The sequence below is a fragment of the Diabrotica virgifera genome, chromosome 3 (genome assembly GCF_917563875.1).
Source record: "Diabrotica virgifera virgifera chromosome 3, PGI_DIABVI_V3a".
NCBI classification, from domain to species: Eukaryota; Metazoa; Arthropoda; class Insecta; order Coleoptera; family Chrysomelidae; genus Diabrotica; species Diabrotica virgifera.
In genome coordinates this window covers 71,495,394-71,513,314 of record NC_065445.1, presented here as the reverse complement: position 1 = coordinate 71,513,314, position 17,921 = coordinate 71,495,394, and the positions used below count along the sequence as shown (strand labels likewise).

Here is a 17,921-nt window from a genome sequence, read left to right as displayed (position 1 = left end):
AATATTTCACAAACAATAATAAAATTAGTTTGATTTTTGTGGAATTAAAATATTAAAATACAACAAAATATAGAGTAAGAAAATAATATATTAGATAAAGATTAGAAGAAATTTTGGTGGAAATCAACTTGTGTGAATCGAACACCGCTGTCCTGCGCGTAGCACCAAAAATTAATGTTTATTTAAAAAATTTCTTGACGCCGTTTTAATTATTCGATTTTAATTTTGCAAATTGCAAATGAAAGGTACAGTACACTTCTATAAGCAAAAAAAAAATCAACTTACTATCTGCTGTATTTTCAGTCCTGCAACATTTTTAAAAAATGAATTTTTTTTGCGAAAGCTGGATTGCAAAATTTATTTTGCAAAATCTATTAAACAGATCTTAATGAAATTACAGTGTTGTTTTACGATATCATAAAGTTTTTCTGGGTAAAATATGAAGGTCCTAAGTGTAGCATAAATGGTTGAAAAACGTAAAATGCGAATACTTGTTTTGGTATGGTTTTTTTTCGCAAGTATTGCTATTTTGCAACAAGGGTGACTATTTTTTAAATTTTTAACCAATTCTATATTGTAGGAAATTTAATTACGCAACTTTTATGTCAGTATAACTTTTCTCAGAAATGAACAGTTTTTAAGTTATAATCAAAAAAACAATAAAAAAATCGAATTTTTCCTTCATATTTTGACATTTTGATTATTTAAACAATGTTCCGGACCATTTTGAGTGGGAGGATAACTCACATATTATTATTTGAGTTATTTTCAAGCAATTTCTGCAAAAAAATTTGAGTCACCTCTCAACGTCCATCTCAAAACAGATGAGCCCTGGACTATATAGAGAAATCGATAAAAATATAAAACAATGAGTAAAGAAAGCCAAAGAACAATAGAGATTAAAGAACAATGCGTAGGAATTGAAAACTATGAAAGGAAGTAAGATTCATGTAATACATTCATGTAGTACCCAAAAGAAACATCAAATAGGATTGCATAAAAACATGAAAGAAAAGATTATTATAGACTTATCACAGAAAATTGAGAGATGGAGTGAATACATAAGCCAATTATTTGAAGACAGCAGAAACACCATTGCCCAATTAAATTGTGACACGGGAGCAAAGACCTGCGAATAATTCTGCATTTGTATTGGAATCCGAAAGCTAATATTAAAACACCGAAACATCTCAAGAAATAGAAATATGCAGAGAAGTAAGACAGGGTTTTTTCTTGTCAACATTGCTATTTGATGTATATAGTGAAAGCATCTGTCTGTAAGTTTTTGTGGAAGCAAACGAAGAAATTGTAATCAAGGAGAGATTCTTCTTCTTCTGCTTATATTAGGCCTCTTGACCTGTTCTTAACCGATTTTGAGCTTGTATTCGTAGCTGTGATGACTGCCAGCTATCTCGCCACCGTTTAAAGGGCCTTCCTATTGGTCTCTTGCCTGTTGGCTTTGAATCTCTGGCTATACGGGCTATTCTCTCGCTGTCCATTCTCGTCACATGCTGATTCCACTCTCGTCTTCTCTTTCTTCCCCACCGTACAATGTCTTGCATGTTACAGAGATCTTTATTCTGTCGTTCGGTATTCTGTCTCTCAGTGTTTTCCCAGTTTTTGACCTCAACGTTCTCATTTCTGATGTTCTCAGTATCCTCTTGCTTTCTGCTGTGCCACATCTTGTTTCTATCGCGTACGTCATGATCGGTATATACACATGATTTGTATATGCGTACTTTACATTCCAGCCTCATATCTTTATTTCTCCAGATGACATCCCTCAGACATCCTGACACATAATTGGCTTTATTTACTTACTTTCGGCCGCTCTCTTTAACATCTCCATAACTACATATTTTGACTCCCAGATATTCGAATCTCGAGACTTGTTCAATTAGTTCGTTGTTTATTACTATTTTGCATCTTATGGGTTCCCTTGACACTACCAGTCATTTGGTCTTAGTTGTGGATATATTCATGCTGTAGTTTTTCGCCACTGTATTAAGAGTCTGTGCCATTCGCTGTAGATTATCCTCGTTATCGGAGATTAAGATTGCGTCGTCAGCACAACCGAGGATTTTTATTTGTTTTTCTGCGGTCTTATCGCCGCCGCCTACGAAAAGTATAACTGCAAAAAATGCCGTTAAGAGTAGAACTTTCAATGAACGCCGCGAAAAATATTATTTTCGATTATATGATTGTGAAAATTATAATCCCTAATAAAGTGTTCGCGAAAAAAAAATTTTTTTTTAGGAGTATCAGCAAAAAACATCATTTCTGTTTGTGGGTCCACGAAAATTATAATTACTAAAAAGTTCTCAGAAATAATTGTTTTCGTCGGCAGAAACAGAAAGGGAAATAATTGTTTTCGTCGACATCTATTATGAACTAAATCTTTTCGTTATAAATATTTTGGGAGTTATAATAATCTTCGCGGACACCCATATAAAAAAAAATTTATCGCCAACACTTATCAAAGAGTTATTATTTTCACTGGAAATGTATTAGGAATCACATTAATCATAGGTACCAGCGTTATATGCTTTTCCTGTACTTTTAATGTCGTCTACGATTTTGTCCATTACTAAATTAAAAAGCAATGGGCTCAATCCTTGTCGGATTCCCGAGTTGATTTCTACTTCCGATGTTAGTTCATTATCTCTCTCTTCCGAGGAGAGGTTGATAATAAAAAAATACTCGATATGCAGAAAATACTGTCCTAGTCACAAGAACAGCCGAAGACTTACATCGACTGCTTACAAATATAAATATTGCTTGTAATAATTAGGGCATAAAAATCAATGTGCATAAAACCAAGTATATGGTCTTCAGTAAGAACATGATACAACCATCGTAAATTAGTATAAATGGCACTCAAATTGAGAAAGTATCAAACTACAAACCTACAAGTACTTGGGAACTTCATTAAATGAAACTGGAGACCAAAACTGAAATAAAAAGGTGTATCAAAATTAGGACACAAGTATCCCTCTACGATTAAGAATGTTGAGAGCCTACTGTATTTAACACGCTATTATACGGAGTCAAGTCCTGGACTCTTAAACAGAACAACAGAAAATGTATTGAAAGCTTCAAAATGTGGTACTACCGTCAAATACTAAAGATAAGCTGGATTGATAGTCACAAACGTGGAAGTCGTATAGTAAAACAGCCGGAGGTTATATTAAATATAAAGCGAAGAAAACTCGAATATTTGGGCCACCTAATGTGAGAACAAAAATATGCATTACATACTTCAAAATATAATGCGGGGAGAAATAAAAGAAAACAGGAATCCAGGCCATAGAATAATGTCATGGTTGCGAAATTTAAGAAAGTGGTTGGCTCACGAGTGAGCTTTTTAGATCAGTTGTAAATGAGATCAAGATAGCCTTGATGACCTTAAAGAACAGAATAAACATTACTATTCAAAAAATCTAGCTAAATCTGCAACCTACACTAATGTACAATATACAGGACCAATTCTCATTTTCGTATGCCCCGAACCAAACATATTTTATTTGCTATTAGGTCAGGAAATGAAGCTGAAAAAAAGTGGCAAAACCTCGCAATTTTTTCGTCCAGCATCGATTTGTACAAAAATTTGGGATTAGGCTCATTTCACCCTCTAGTTCATTTTCTATATTGAGCCGTTGTACGCTTTTGGTTTTTTAAGGTGAAAACTACCCCTAATTGTAACAAATTTTAAAATAATATTTTAAACTTTAATATGGTCAACATTTGGTTTTTATTAGTTAAATAATGATTATTTTATGCTTTAGGATATAATATCATAATATTTCAACCCTTAAAACCACTCTTGTGGGAGCTATATATAAAAGATTTATTTATCCTAAAAGAATGATTCCGGCTTGCATCGATTTGCATAAAAATTTGGATTAAGATCCTCTCACCCTGTACTTCATATTCTATATCACGCTCAAGGGCGTTGATTATTTTTAGGGGTGTAGTTTTTTAGTCTGGTTCTGTGGTATTATATACATTGAAAATGCTCTATTACACTCCCAAGCGGGCTATTTGCTCCCAAAAAAATTCGTTTTATAAACATAGCTCCTTTATTTTTGGTGATAAAAAGTTTTTTCACAAATGATTTTGTAGGGTTTTTTGAAGAGCTATAAGACTATGTAAATTAAATTCGGTAAGATCCCTTAGTTTTTAAGTGGGGTGAGTTTAGAGGGCTCGAATAAGGGGGTGTTTGCTCTTAAACAGAGGTTTTAAACAACTATATAATACCTCGCTAATCACATGCATAAATGTGCAAGAAAATCTATGGACAGAGAAATTTTAGTTATTAAAGAAGCTACAATTTAGTATCTAGTATATCATTTTTTTCGTATCTCCAGTATTTTCCGAGATATTTTGAAGAAAAGGGTGAAAAATACGAAATTGCAAAAAATCAATTTATTTTTAAACTCCAATTTTTCTAAAATTAGGCCTTTTAAATAGGTCAAACTTCTTGAGTGTATTGATAATACGTATATAAAAAGAATCACAGAAGGGTGAATATCAATTTTAATTAGGAAGGTAGTTAGGGGGTTGTTTTCACTGATTTTTTCGTAGAAAAAAGTAGTTTTTCGCTCAATTTTTATGCTAGTAACTTTTTATTTATTTTTTTGAAAGGTCTAATTGTATACTTGAAAAAATATTGTGTAAGTTTTTCTCGAAAAATGCAAAGTTTTCCCGTTATTTGGCTTTGAATACATATTTCAAATTATGTATGCATTTGACGAAAAAAGCTAAACTTTAACATGCCGTATCTCGTTTTATATTGGTCGTAGAAAAATTATAGAAAAAGAATTTTGTTTGTGTTTCTAAAAGATACAATTTTGATATCTACAGTTTTTTTTATTAAATGCATATTTTTCGAGTTATTCTTAAAAAACTCTCTAAAAAAGTCATTTTTTTCGTCGAAAAACTGTTACATTCAACCGCGAATAACTCAAAAAATATTAGTTTTACGAAGAAAACGTAAAGAACATTTTTTTCTTAGAATCACTTTTTGCATCGATTTCCATGGTTAAAATGTAATGAAAAATTCCCACCCGCGAGATGGGGTGGCAACCACCCCCAAGGTTTTAGCGGCATGATATAGAAAATTATCCTTGAGCTATTCCCTACCTTCTGTGAAAATTTCAAGTAAATCCATGCTTGACAAAGAAATTAAGAGTCAAAATGCTTCATTTTCTGGCCTATATATAAATAGAGAGCAGTTGCGCAAATGAGTTCACTTACCCAAGGCCTGCGTTTGCGTCTGCGTGCCAGTACTTTCCTCGAACTTAACCGACGTGTCAGGTGCAGCTGCTACTACAAAAATCTGTGGCTGTATGGCCTCGGCACTAAGACAATTCTCGCATTTGACCTTCATCACTGCCCTTTTCTTATTATTGTCCTGCGGTAATGGTGCTCCACACGACTCGCAATTTTTTATTTTAAGAGTATTTTGCGGCGGCTGAGGCTGCTGTTGCACCTGGAACGTTTTGAGTACCTATTTTCAGTAATCCCCATTATCTCAACGATGGCAAAAAAATTGGAACACTAGTGTAATGTATTGGAATTATTGTTTCAACAAATAAAACATACATAGATAGACAGAGGAAGAAATTATAGTAGAAACGGAATTCGTCAGAAAGCGCAACAAAGTGGCGGTATCAATGTTTGGTATAAATGCCGTAATTTAAAGATAAGCACGTGCCCGTATTTTAACATCCCATTAATCATTGTAAGTTAGTAATTTTAGAACTTACAGTAAACACTTGCATATTTGTACAGTTAAAATAATTAGACGATAAAGATTGGCAAGAGAAATTAAACTTTTTTTTCTACTTTTAAGGACAAAAAACAAGTTCATTAGAGAAACCGAATTCAAAATTATCTTGCACATCATATTTGAAACATTATTTAGTTAAAACACCTCATGTTTGTTGGTAAAAAATGTATTAATTTGTCTGGACTAAATTACAGTTCTGTTGATATCCGAGAAGACTTGGTATTCACACAATGTTGCCAAACTGAATTTTGTTATAATCAGTTTAAATTTTCCAGACGATTTCCGAGTCTACTATACAAAAGAAATTCAGCTTTCTAGTAACTTCCTAGTGAGAGATACCAAATACTATTGACTGTAAGAGGTAACATAGACGGGGCGGCGTACGTCGACAGAACCCCCGCTGAGATGTCGATAGCGACGCATCCCTTACTATATTTTGATGCTGTGACACACACCAGACGCTCTTAACATTTTCTATGCAGCGACTTTCTATCGACATATCCTGGGACCCATCCACCGCCAATCGGTTTTATGACTTCGACGGCATATCATAAATGCGTCTATCGTGGTATGACACACACGTTTGAGCTGTTTTCTAGCGAATTCTGTAGTGAGTGTTGTTAGATCGTGTTTTTGTGATGGAAAATACAAATGTAGAAAAATTAATTAATGAAATTCAGATGAGACCAGCTATTTGTGATTATGGGTATTGATGAATATTCAAACAGAATAATAAAAAAACAGGCCTTATTTATTATTTTATTTATTATGCTCTACAGGCCTTGTATTTACAATTTTAGATAATACAGTTTACGCTAATAATTTATATATAATTTTATTTGATGTCTATGTAAAAATTGCTGAACTATGGTTCTCCACTATATCCTATTTTTCACCTCCTCTTTCCAGTGTGTAATTTCCATCGATACTATACCTTCCTGAAACTTTCTTGCCGTCTTTTTCTTGGTCTACCTCGTCTCCTAGCCCCAACGGGTCTTCTTTGAAGTACCATCTTTGGCATTCTTTCCTTAATCATCCCCTCGACATGACCTGCCCACCTGATTCTTTATGACTTTGTGTATCTTGTTACACTTGGTTCCTTGTAAAGCATCCTTAATTCTTGATTGGCGCTTCTATGCCAGCCGTCTTCTGTATCTGTATTCTTTCCCCTGAAAATAGCTCTTAGTACGTTCCGTTCTCAACTCTATATCATTTTTTCTTCTGTTTTATTTAGCACCCATGTCTCACATCCGTAGGTGACTGTTGCTCTTATTGAGATTTTGTATATTCTGGTTTTCGTCTTTCTCGATGCGTACTTTGACTTTAATTTGAATAATTTTTTTGTTAATATTAATTTGTAAAACATCACTATTTCCCAATAGATGGGTTATAATAGAGGGGCATCAATTTAACACCTGTATTTGCTCAGTGGCGTACCATAGAATGGACAGCCTCTTAGCGTTATAAATAGTTTGTCTTAGGTGATATGCTTTCCCTTATAACGGTGTTATTTCTTGAACACGGCTCTTTAATACTCACTAATAACTCCTGAAAAGATTTTTCCCACCTACCTCTACCGAAAGTATACTTTTCCGGACCTGATTGCAGGGAGCAAAGTTGTACTGTTCCTCCCTAGGGAGGAAAAGTAAAAGTGACGTCATGGTATTTCATTCATAAAATATAACTTATTGTCGCCCTGTACAATATCTATTTTCTATTACGTAAGTATCTATATATTTTAACGTTTAATTATAAAACACCCCTATTTGGCAGAATGGTAAAAAACAGTAAATTGTTATTTTGATTTAACAATGTTTACATTATTAATTTGACTTATATTTGACAGTTGACAGATATGTTGTACCTACTTGTTAGTTTTAGTTTTAATAAATTTTGTTGGTTAGTTACATAAATAAATTAAGTAAAAATGAAAAATAACTTGTTATTAATTTGAGGAAGGTGGAAAAACCATATGTATAACTTGGGAGTAAAGTGCCTTTTCCTCCCTTGAATGATTACTGCCCTCCGCTACGCGTCGGGCAGTAAACTTCATTCTCGGGAGGAAAAGTAGCACTTTCCTCCCTTGTTATACAAATAGCTATTTTTAGACATTCTTCTAAAATTAAAAAACATCTCTGGGCCTTTATTATATTAATTTCCTTAATATAATGTGTAAAAAAGCCCTTATAATTTCGTTCCTTTATGATGGGATGTATCCAATATCTGCGTTTCTTTTTTTCTTTAATCTAAGATAAAATAAACTTGTATTTATTACAAAAGACAAATCGTCATAACTTTCAGACATCGTATCGTACAGCAGCCAACACGCGACTAAATTTGGCAACAACGAAATACAAATACTTTAAATCATAGCATAGCAGCCGCTGTTATACCGCGCCATGTGTTTTGCGCTGCCTCGACGTCGATTCGACGCGCGCCGCCCGGTGTGTCCTTGCTCTAATACATACAACTCTTGACATTTCCCATTACATTTGAGGAAGCAAAAAAATAGCGCCATCTAGTGGTCCGCGGTGATAACCAGAGCAATCTAACCTTACATTTATAAAATTGCTTTATTATTGTTTTTGTATAAGTGTTTGAACTATTTTTATTTTAATTTAATTTTGCAAAATTAGCTCGTTATTCAAAAATTTATAAAATTAAATTTGAATGTTTACGTCAAATTTTACGTTGTGACAAAGTAGTTTCACCGCAAGCCGATAGTGGCGCTAGTGGCAACGTGCTTCCAGATTTCTGTGGGAGTTGGATGTATTACAGTCAATAGTATTTGGAGATACTGATATATTAATTAATATCAACAAAGATTCCAATGCATTACACTAAATGTTTATATTATTTAATTCTTACCTGCTGTGGAGCTTGAGGCTGATGCGACTGTATTTTATGTGTTTTTAGGTCGTTTTGTGTTCCAAATGTATGGCCACATTCTTCACATGAGAAGCGTATTCGATCTGCTGATACTATCTGGATTTGCGTTGGCTGTTGTTGCGGCTGTTGCACCTAAAATACCAGTTAAAAAATTACCTATATATACCATGAAAAGAAGTATCCATAGTTCAAAAATGTGATCTACAGGTAACGAAGTACTCAACTCCAAGAAGGTACGCGTTTCGTTAGCCATCATCAGCAAAATACAGGAGAAACCAAAGAACTGACCCAACAGGAAGGAGAAGAATCAATTAGGTTCGATTAAAAAATTGCATGTACACAAACATTTTAAAAATACGTTTTTTGTAACAATTTACATTATGTTATTGATAAATGGTTGTTTTTGGTGTGGAAGATATCAAGAAGCGTGTTCATCTTGAGGAACCATCTTGCGAACAATTCAGGTGTAAGAAGACATCTGAATTGTTCGCAAGATGGTTATACATGTGCAATATCATCTTATCAGCAACACATCATCTGCTTTGTGTAAGTGATCCTTGAAAAATGATGTTACTGATTAGCACAGCTGGGGAATACCCGGGTACAAGTACCCGAATTTTGTACTCTGAGTACATTTTGGGTACTCAGTACCCGGTACCCGAGTACATTTTCAATAAAGTACTCGGTACTCGTACCCGTAGCATATGGGTAAAATACCCGGAACCCGCGTTTATTATAAGAGTACATTTTCCGAGTACTTTTTGCAAGTATAAACTTGTCGCTGCATGTGGGAGAGCAAATTAATAGCAACACGCAAAAACGCCGTTTTCAGTATCAGTCCATTCGCAAAGTCAAGCAAACGCCTATTCTCTTATACTTTATACCATAATAATTAATAGCCCTTCAAGAAATAATGCTCTGAAGAAATGATGAAACTTTGAAAAATTAGTTATCTTAAAAGCCAATAAAATTAATCAGTGAGTGTGAGTGGTATACTGATTACAGTAAAACCTGTGTTACCGGCCACCTGCCAAAATCGGCCACCTGAACTTACGGCCTGTTTCAAAATTCCGCAAACCAATTATATGTATATTCGCTTATTTATGACCTGCTATTTACGGCCACATTTATAATACGGCCAAATAATCACATATTTTTAAAGCCCATTTTATAGAAATTGAATGTGAATGTTAGCCAAAATAATTTTGTTAAAATAATTTTGTCTATTTGTTGATGGAAATTCCCAGTACTATTTATTAGGACCTATTGTATCTACCTAAACAGGATATTAACCTTTATTGGGTCGGTGGTCACAATAGGTTCTTAAAATCCTATCATAAAATGTCGTAAAAGTGTTGTAAAAGATAAACGTTTGTCACCATTTATAAGTATGATTACAATTCACAAAAGTTAGCCGAAAAATATGGTGTAAAAACTCAAATTATCAAAGGATATAAAAAAATAAAAGTGGGTTGAAAAATTCTTTAAAAAAGCTTAACATCAATATGTTTTTTCCGTAGTATAGTTTTGTTTTATATTAGGATATTAAAGTAGTTTTAGTAGTTTCCGACGTTTCCGTTTATGTATACAATTATATTTGCTTTTATTAACAAAATTAACAAAGTTCCAATTTTATCTTTTATGTATTTGTGGACTACAAAAACTGGAAATACCGGCCACCTTTCTATATCTGCCAATAGTTCCTTCATTTTTAGTGGCCGTTACTGACAGGTTTTATTGTATTAATCAATGATCAATTTTTAAAATTTTATTCTTTTTTTATTTAAGTTGGAGTTGTACGTTATTTTATGTTTTCATGACTCATCAATAAATATGTTTAGAGAAGCAGAGATAATTATTACCTTCTTACCTTTTTTGGTTCTATATGGTTCTATATTCAAATGTACTCGAAATAAGTACCCGAGAAATTCGGGTAATTGTACTTCGAGTATTGTACTCTGAGTACTTTTTTTGAGCAATGTACTCGGTACTCTGTACTCGTTCCTCAAATATGAAAAGTACCCGGTATTCTGTACCCGAGTACAATTTATCAGTATCTGGCCCAGTTCTGCTGATTAGTTAAGAATTAATGAAATAAGAATATCTTCAATTAACACACAAAATTGTTTTGCAATATATGTGAAAATTAAAATAAATTGTGAGGGATACCATGGGTTTAACAAAAATATTACTGTAAGGCATTGAAAAATATTTTAGTTTGCCCATATTTAGATGAACAAAACAATTTTGAGTTTTAGCTATAATAAAAGTAAATTGAAGGCAGAGAATTGGCTCAAAGAAGATCTAATCATGATTAATTAAACATATTGTGAAACAATAAAAGAAAGCATTTAGACTTTTAAAAGACCATAATACTATACCCTGTTTTTAAACCAGGAGGAGTAAACTCAAAGGACAGATTCACACCCGATAATGTCACTAGAAAAATCACCAGATTCATCTTGTTTTTTCGTTGATCTTGTCGGCCTTCGACGGTAATCCATAAATATTATATTATACTAATACGTCGCTAAAGTTCTAAAAACAACTGCTTTTTATATAGTGTCCCAAAAGTAGCGAAACGCTCGAATATTTTACAAAATGAACATAGGATCCAAAAACTGAAACATACCTGTTCAATATTTTTGAAAAATCTATCGAATGATACCAAACATGACCCCCCCACTCCACCCCCTGGAGGCGGGGTGAAGGTAACTTTAAAATCTTAAATAGGAATTCCCATTTTTTTCTAACAGATTTGGATTCCTTACATAAAAATAAGCAACTTTTATTTGAGACATTTTTTCAAATTGCGGATAGATGGCGCTATAATCGAAAAAAAAAAAACGATTTATCGTGATACTGCACCATCTATCAACAATTAGAAAAAATGTCTCAAATACATGTTACTTATTTTTTCATGAAGAATATAGATCTGCAATAAAAAGTGGGGGTCCTTAGTTAGGATTCCAAAATTACTCCCGCCCCACCTTTAGGGGTTGGAAGTGCAGGGTAGTGTTTGGTGTTTTTCTATAGGTTTTTGAAAAATATTTTGTTTTTTGGTTTTTCATTTAGAAGTGTATTTCTCGAGATATTAGACCATTTCTATTCGCGGTGTGCAAGTACTTGGAAGGGAAACGAGAAACGACCGTGCGCGAGTCGCGGAGAAATATTGCAACTATCTTAAATAATTCATATTGTCAATTGAAATTGTCAAATTGACGTATATTTCATACCTTCTGTCGTTGAAGCAGAAAAATTATATATTGCTCCACAATATTGATATGATATGCAATTATTATATAAAGGTAAATTTAATTAATTGTATTGTGCTTGCAGTACTGCATTTTAATAACTAATTTTATTTACTACATACAATTGTTTACGTTTGCATAACATAACCTGCATCTTATTTTTTCTTCTTATTATTTTTTTGGACTATGGCCTTGACAATTATCCAGCAACCAGAACTAACATAATTGGCCAATATAATTAAAAGTGCGAATAAAAGTACAGAGCGTAGAAATAGAGGTCGCTTTGCCGAACTTGCACGGTCCCAATAATTTAACTAGGGTATCATTATAAACCGTTTTTCCAGATTATAGTGCCATCTATCGATAATTTGAAAAAATGCCTCGAATAAAAGTTGCTTACTTTTACCGAATAAAAGTTGCTTACTTTTACGTAAGAAATCAAAATCTGCAATAAAAAAGGGGGATTCCTATTTAAGATTTTAAAGTTAACCCCTACCACATCTCCTAGGGGTGGAGTGCGGGGTCGGGTTTGGTATCGTTCGACAGATTTTTGAAAAATATTGAATACATATTTTTCAATTTTTCGATCCGATGTTCATTTCGCTAAATATTCAACCGTCCCGCTACTTTTGGGACACCATGTATAAAAGCAGACTACAAATCTAAAAATTAAAGGAATAACGCAGAAAACAAAAAAAATCGCCGATAAAGCTTAATTAACCTATGAAATGCCAATAGTGTCAAAATTTCATAAATGTCAATAGTGCCCAATGGCCTTGACAATTATCCAGCAACCAGAACTAACATAATTGGCCAATATAATTAAAAGTGCGAATAAAAGTACAGAGCTTAGAAATAGAGGTCGCTTTGCCGAACTTGCACGATCCCAATAATTTAACTAGGGTATCATTATAAACCGTTTTTCCAGATTATAGTGCCATCTATCGATAATTTGAAAAAATGCCTCGAATAAAAGTTGCTTACTTTTACCGAATAAAAGTTGCTTACTTTTACGTAAGAAATCCAAATCTGCAATAAAAAAGGGGGATTCCTATTTAAGATTTTAAAGTTAACCCCTACCACATCTTCTAGGGGTGGAGTGCGGGGTCGTGTTTGGTATCGTTCGACAGATTTTTGAAAAATATTGAATACATATTTTTCAATTTTTCGATCCGATGTTCATTTCGCTAAATATTCAACCGTCCCGCTACTTTTGGGACACCATGTATAAAAGCAGACTACAAATCTAAAAATTAAAGAAATAACGCAGAAAACAAAAAAAATCGCCGATAAAGCTTAATTAACCTATGAAATGCCAATAGTGTCAAAATTTCATAAATGTCAATAGTGCCCAATGGCCTAACAGTGTAGTAAACTTGCCTGAGGTTGGACCAATTAAAAACAAGCATTACGGCACAGTAATTTTGAATTACTCCTCATAGTTTAAAAACAGGGTATAGTGATTGCCAACATGAGATATCCAAAGAGATTGAGATGTACAAATCAATATAAATGATGAAAGGGTTGCCAATACGAGTCCATTATACCACTGGATAAGGAAATGAGTCAATACTCGCAATCTTATAGTTTGTATGTTATTTATTAGTTGTTACAATCATGGGGCAACCGGTTTCGAAGCTTGCATTTTATGCTTCATCTTCAGGCCCAGTACATATAGTCTTCACATATACAAACTACTAGATGAAATTAACAAAAAGACAAAATGTACATACGTATAAAACATAAAAACAAATATGTCTAGGTTGTGACTAAAAACATACAATAAAGCAAACCAACTGTGGAGTATTGAACTTATTGTTCCATAGAGTGTATATTGGGACTTTCTGCTATACGGAGTGACCAGTCTGATGGAAATTGCTTGTTATATAATTTAATATATACTACCATCAATCCTTAATAGTCCAGGGTAATAAGGTTTTTTCCATGACACTCGAGCAGCCAGGGCACTGAAACGTTTTTTCGACAGGTAATACCTATGAGAACAAATTGTAGCTATTTCCTGCGTAGGATCTGGCGGCCATTCTTATTTATAAACAACTGAATGTCAAAAAACGGCATTTTTCCGTTTTTTTTCAAATCAATGGAAAACAGTGTACCCTGTGGTTACATTAGTATAAACATCTTTGAGAGCATGGAAAAACCTTTACAATGACGTATTACAAAGATCGATACACTTATTTATTGTTAATATAATTGAGAAAAAAGGTCTAAATTGCAATAAAATTAATTTTGCAATAACTATTGTAAACATTGGTGTAAAGCTTTGAAATTTTTGTCAAATGAGGGTTCATTGGTGCTTAATACGTGACAAAAATTTCGAAGTGATTAATTCAATTGTTTATATTTTATTTAAATTGTTTATCACAGAGAGCTTTTTTTTGCAATAACATAAGTCAGAAAAACAGAATGTTAGAACCATTCTGCAGGTGTCCTATGAAAGAGCATAAGCTAAACTTTCAAATCTGTTTAAAAAAAGTTAATAAAAAGTGCATTTATTAGTAATAAATAATTATGCAAAAGTCTCGTCAATTTTTCCTTATAAACAATTTGAATAACTTTCTTGTTATGGCAGGTTCGAACATTTTTTTTACACATTCTAAAAGATGGCATTTTTACACGCACTTAGAAGAAAATAAGTTAGCCTAGTTCAATTAGGGCCAAAGTTAGCAACATTTTTTTAAAAATTCACAGCTAATTTGTTTAAAATAAATAAGGATCGAAAATAGCGCTCTTTGGCTTTCAAAGACACGAAGTATTCAGAAAAATATTTTGGATTTATTTGCTTTTTAAGGGAGTCGTCAATAAAGCTTCAAAAATGAAGTATAAACGCGACCCGCTTGCTACCGACGAAGTAGAAGCATAAAATCCGTGCGACCTAAAATTGAAATATCAACTTCAAAATCCTACAATTTTTTGTAACTTGGGAACCAACCAATGGATTTTAATGTTTTTTTAATTTGTATGTACTTTTAGCGTACTTTACAAATATGGAGTCTGTTGATTTATAAATTATTTAATAAACAATTTAATTTGTTTAAAAAATTTTCTTTTTAAAAAAAGTTTTTTTATCGTGTTTTAGGTGAACAACTACAATGTTATGTATGTAATAATTGATAAAAAATTGTAATAAATATATAGGTATTACTACACTCACCGGTACAAAATTCCGCCACCCAAAATTTTTGATTAAGTTTAATAGTTTATAACGTCATTATTTGTGCTCCGATTTTTAAGATTCTTGCACCAATTTGTAGATACATAATTATATTGATATCGTTTCGTATTTTTCCGGAAAAAAATTGCTTGCATAACATTATACAGGGATGAATGGAAGCATTGTATTTTCTTCTAACTTAAAAAATTTTGTGGAAAAATGGAAGGGCTCATTTTGTTTCATAGTCCTGTCATATTATCCCGGAGAAATCATTAAAATGTTGTTTTTTGAATGATCCGAATATCTCTTTTTTTGTAAGAGCTGTATCATTTTTTGTAAGTAAAACGCTGATTGACTCATAAAATAGAGGTTGGATTGATAAGATTAGAATGGCCCGCATGCAGCCCAGATCTTAATCCTGTTAAGCATTTATGGGATGAATTAGAAAAAGCTATTCGCCGTTATCCTAGGCCTCCAGAAAATTTGGTACAGTTATGGCCTTGGTAGAGGAAAAAAACTTTATATTTTTTATTCATATACATATAAAATCTAAGACAAAAATGATTTCGTAAACAATGAATTACAAAATTCAAATTACTGCAACTGTAAGCAAACTTATAGAGTAAAAGTCGCACTTTTATAGAAATTTTTCTTTTATTATACAGTGAGCACGTAAAGGTTGGAATAAATTCATTTTCTCGAGAATGGAGGATTTTGGAAAAAAATCCCGAAACAGGTCAGTTTTTATTTTTAAATTGCAACTTTTTGGCATATATATCATACTAGTAACGTCACCCATCTGGTGGTGTTGACGTCATCGATGATTTTTTAAATGAGAATAGGGGTCGTGTGATAGCCAATTTGAAAGGTAATTCAATTCTCTATTCAGTAATATAAACATTAACATAATTATTTATACACTGTCAAAAAAAAAAATTTACTAAATTTATTGACTAAAAAAGAAGAATGTATGTAATTTATTTAATTCAAAATACATTTTACTGCGCTCAGAAAACAGAAAACAATGTTTATTTAAAAGATAATCATGGCTTTTCGCTTAAATTAAATGTTCAAACTGTCACGAGGCTGGTGAGTAGCAGCTTTAATATTGAATTTAAGCAAAAAACAATATTTATTTGCCAAAAAAACATTTTTTCCTGTTTTCTGATAGCAGTAAAATGCATTTTGAATTAAATAAATTTCACACATTCTTGTCAATAAATTTAAATCAAAAAAAATTTTTTTGAACACCTTGTATAAATAACTATGTTAATGTTTATATTACTGAATAGAGAATTGAATTATCTTTCAAATGATCTATAACACGATCCCTACTTTCATTTAAAAAATCATGGATGACGTCATCACGCCCAGATGGGTGACGTCACTAGTATAATATATATGCCAAAAAGTCGTAATTTAAAAATAAAAATTGATCTGTTTCAAGATTTTTTTTTAAATTGTCCATTCTCGAGAAAATGTATTTATTCCAACTTTACGTGCTCACTTTATAATATAATATACAGACAGGGGCTAAATTATGGAATAAATTAATTTTCTCTAAAATCGATGACTTTTAAGAAAAATCGCAAAACAGGTTGATTTTTATTTTTAAATTATAATTTTGTGGCATATATTTTATACCAGTGACGTCATCCATCTGAGCGTGATGACGCAATCGATGATTTTTTAAACGGGATTAGGGGTCGTGTGACACCTCATTTGAAAGGGTGTTCAATTTTCTATCCAGTAATATAAACAATTATATCCTTACTAGATGACCCGGTGAACTTCGTTGCACCTTAGATAGTGTGTCAGAATTAGATAATGTGTCATATTTTGATTCTAGATCAATTGCTTGAACGCAATTGCTAGAGATCAATTACTCAAAATCAACCACTCGAAAATGAATTGTTCGACATAAAAATTGATTGAAATACAAATTGCTCGAATAAAAAAGAAAATTATATGTCCAAATATTCATTCATAATAATGCAAAGTTTGTAGGTACATAATAAAGATACATTTAATATGACAAATTATATGATATTCCACGTACACAGTACATAAATCGTTCAGCTGGACATAGGGAACATACAATATAATATATATTTAGATACGTAAATACATAATTGTGGCAACTGAGCTGTCTCGATGACAATATTTTCGGCCTCATATGAAAAGTGCCTAAGTCCCAGAATAAGCAAAAATGAGATTTTTTGCGCCATCTGATTAATATTTATGGTACGTATGCATAGCAAGGTAAAAAAAGAAAGAGTGTACTTTTTACGCACGTAAGAAGTTATACTTTTATTATATGATTGTAACGAAATCAATATACTTTAAATAGTTTATTTATATTTAATTTAATTTAGCAGGGACATTACAATTTCTTTAAAGATAAGACTTCTGAGATGCTACGTGTTCTCCGTATTATTCTATGGGTTGGAGGCTTGGACATTAAAGAAGGATGTTTCGGACAGATTAGAAGCTTTCGAGTTATGGGCCTACAGAAGAATATTAAGAATAAGTTGGGTGGATAGAGTCACGAACATCGAGGTGTTGAGAAGAATGGGAAAAGATAAAGAGGTTTTAAATACAGTTAAAGTCAAAAAACTACAATATCTGGGACATGTTATGAGGGGCGAGCGTTATAACTTGTTACAATTAATAATGCAAGGAAGAATACAGGGTAGAAGGAGTCGCGGAGTAAGACGCATCTCCTGGTTAAACAATTTGAGAGCTTGGTTTAATTGCACTTCTGCTGATCTCTTTAGAGCAGCGGTATCGAAAGTGCGAATTGCCGTGATGG

The 17,921-nt window shown here is 32.7% G+C and overlaps 1 protein-coding gene across 2 annotated transcripts in view; it reads right to left on the bottom strand.

The window, feature by feature from the left end:
- LOC114325277 (zinc finger protein 62) overlaps window positions 1-17,921 on the bottom strand; it is a 70,965-nt gene that overhangs the window by 37,250 nt on the left and 15,794 nt on the right. Inside the window, exons 3-4 of one of the 2 annotated variants that reach the window (XM_050646559.1) lie at window positions 8,660-8,812; window positions 5,257-5,509 (exon numbers count right to left, since the gene is read on the bottom strand). In XM_050646559.1, the coding sequence (XP_050502516.1) occupies window positions 5,257-5,509; window positions 8,660-8,812 (406 nt within the window). The remainder of the gene's footprint in view (window positions 1-5,256; window positions 5,510-8,659; window positions 8,813-17,921) is intronic. The other variant, XM_050646560.1, reaches the window with a different exon arrangement.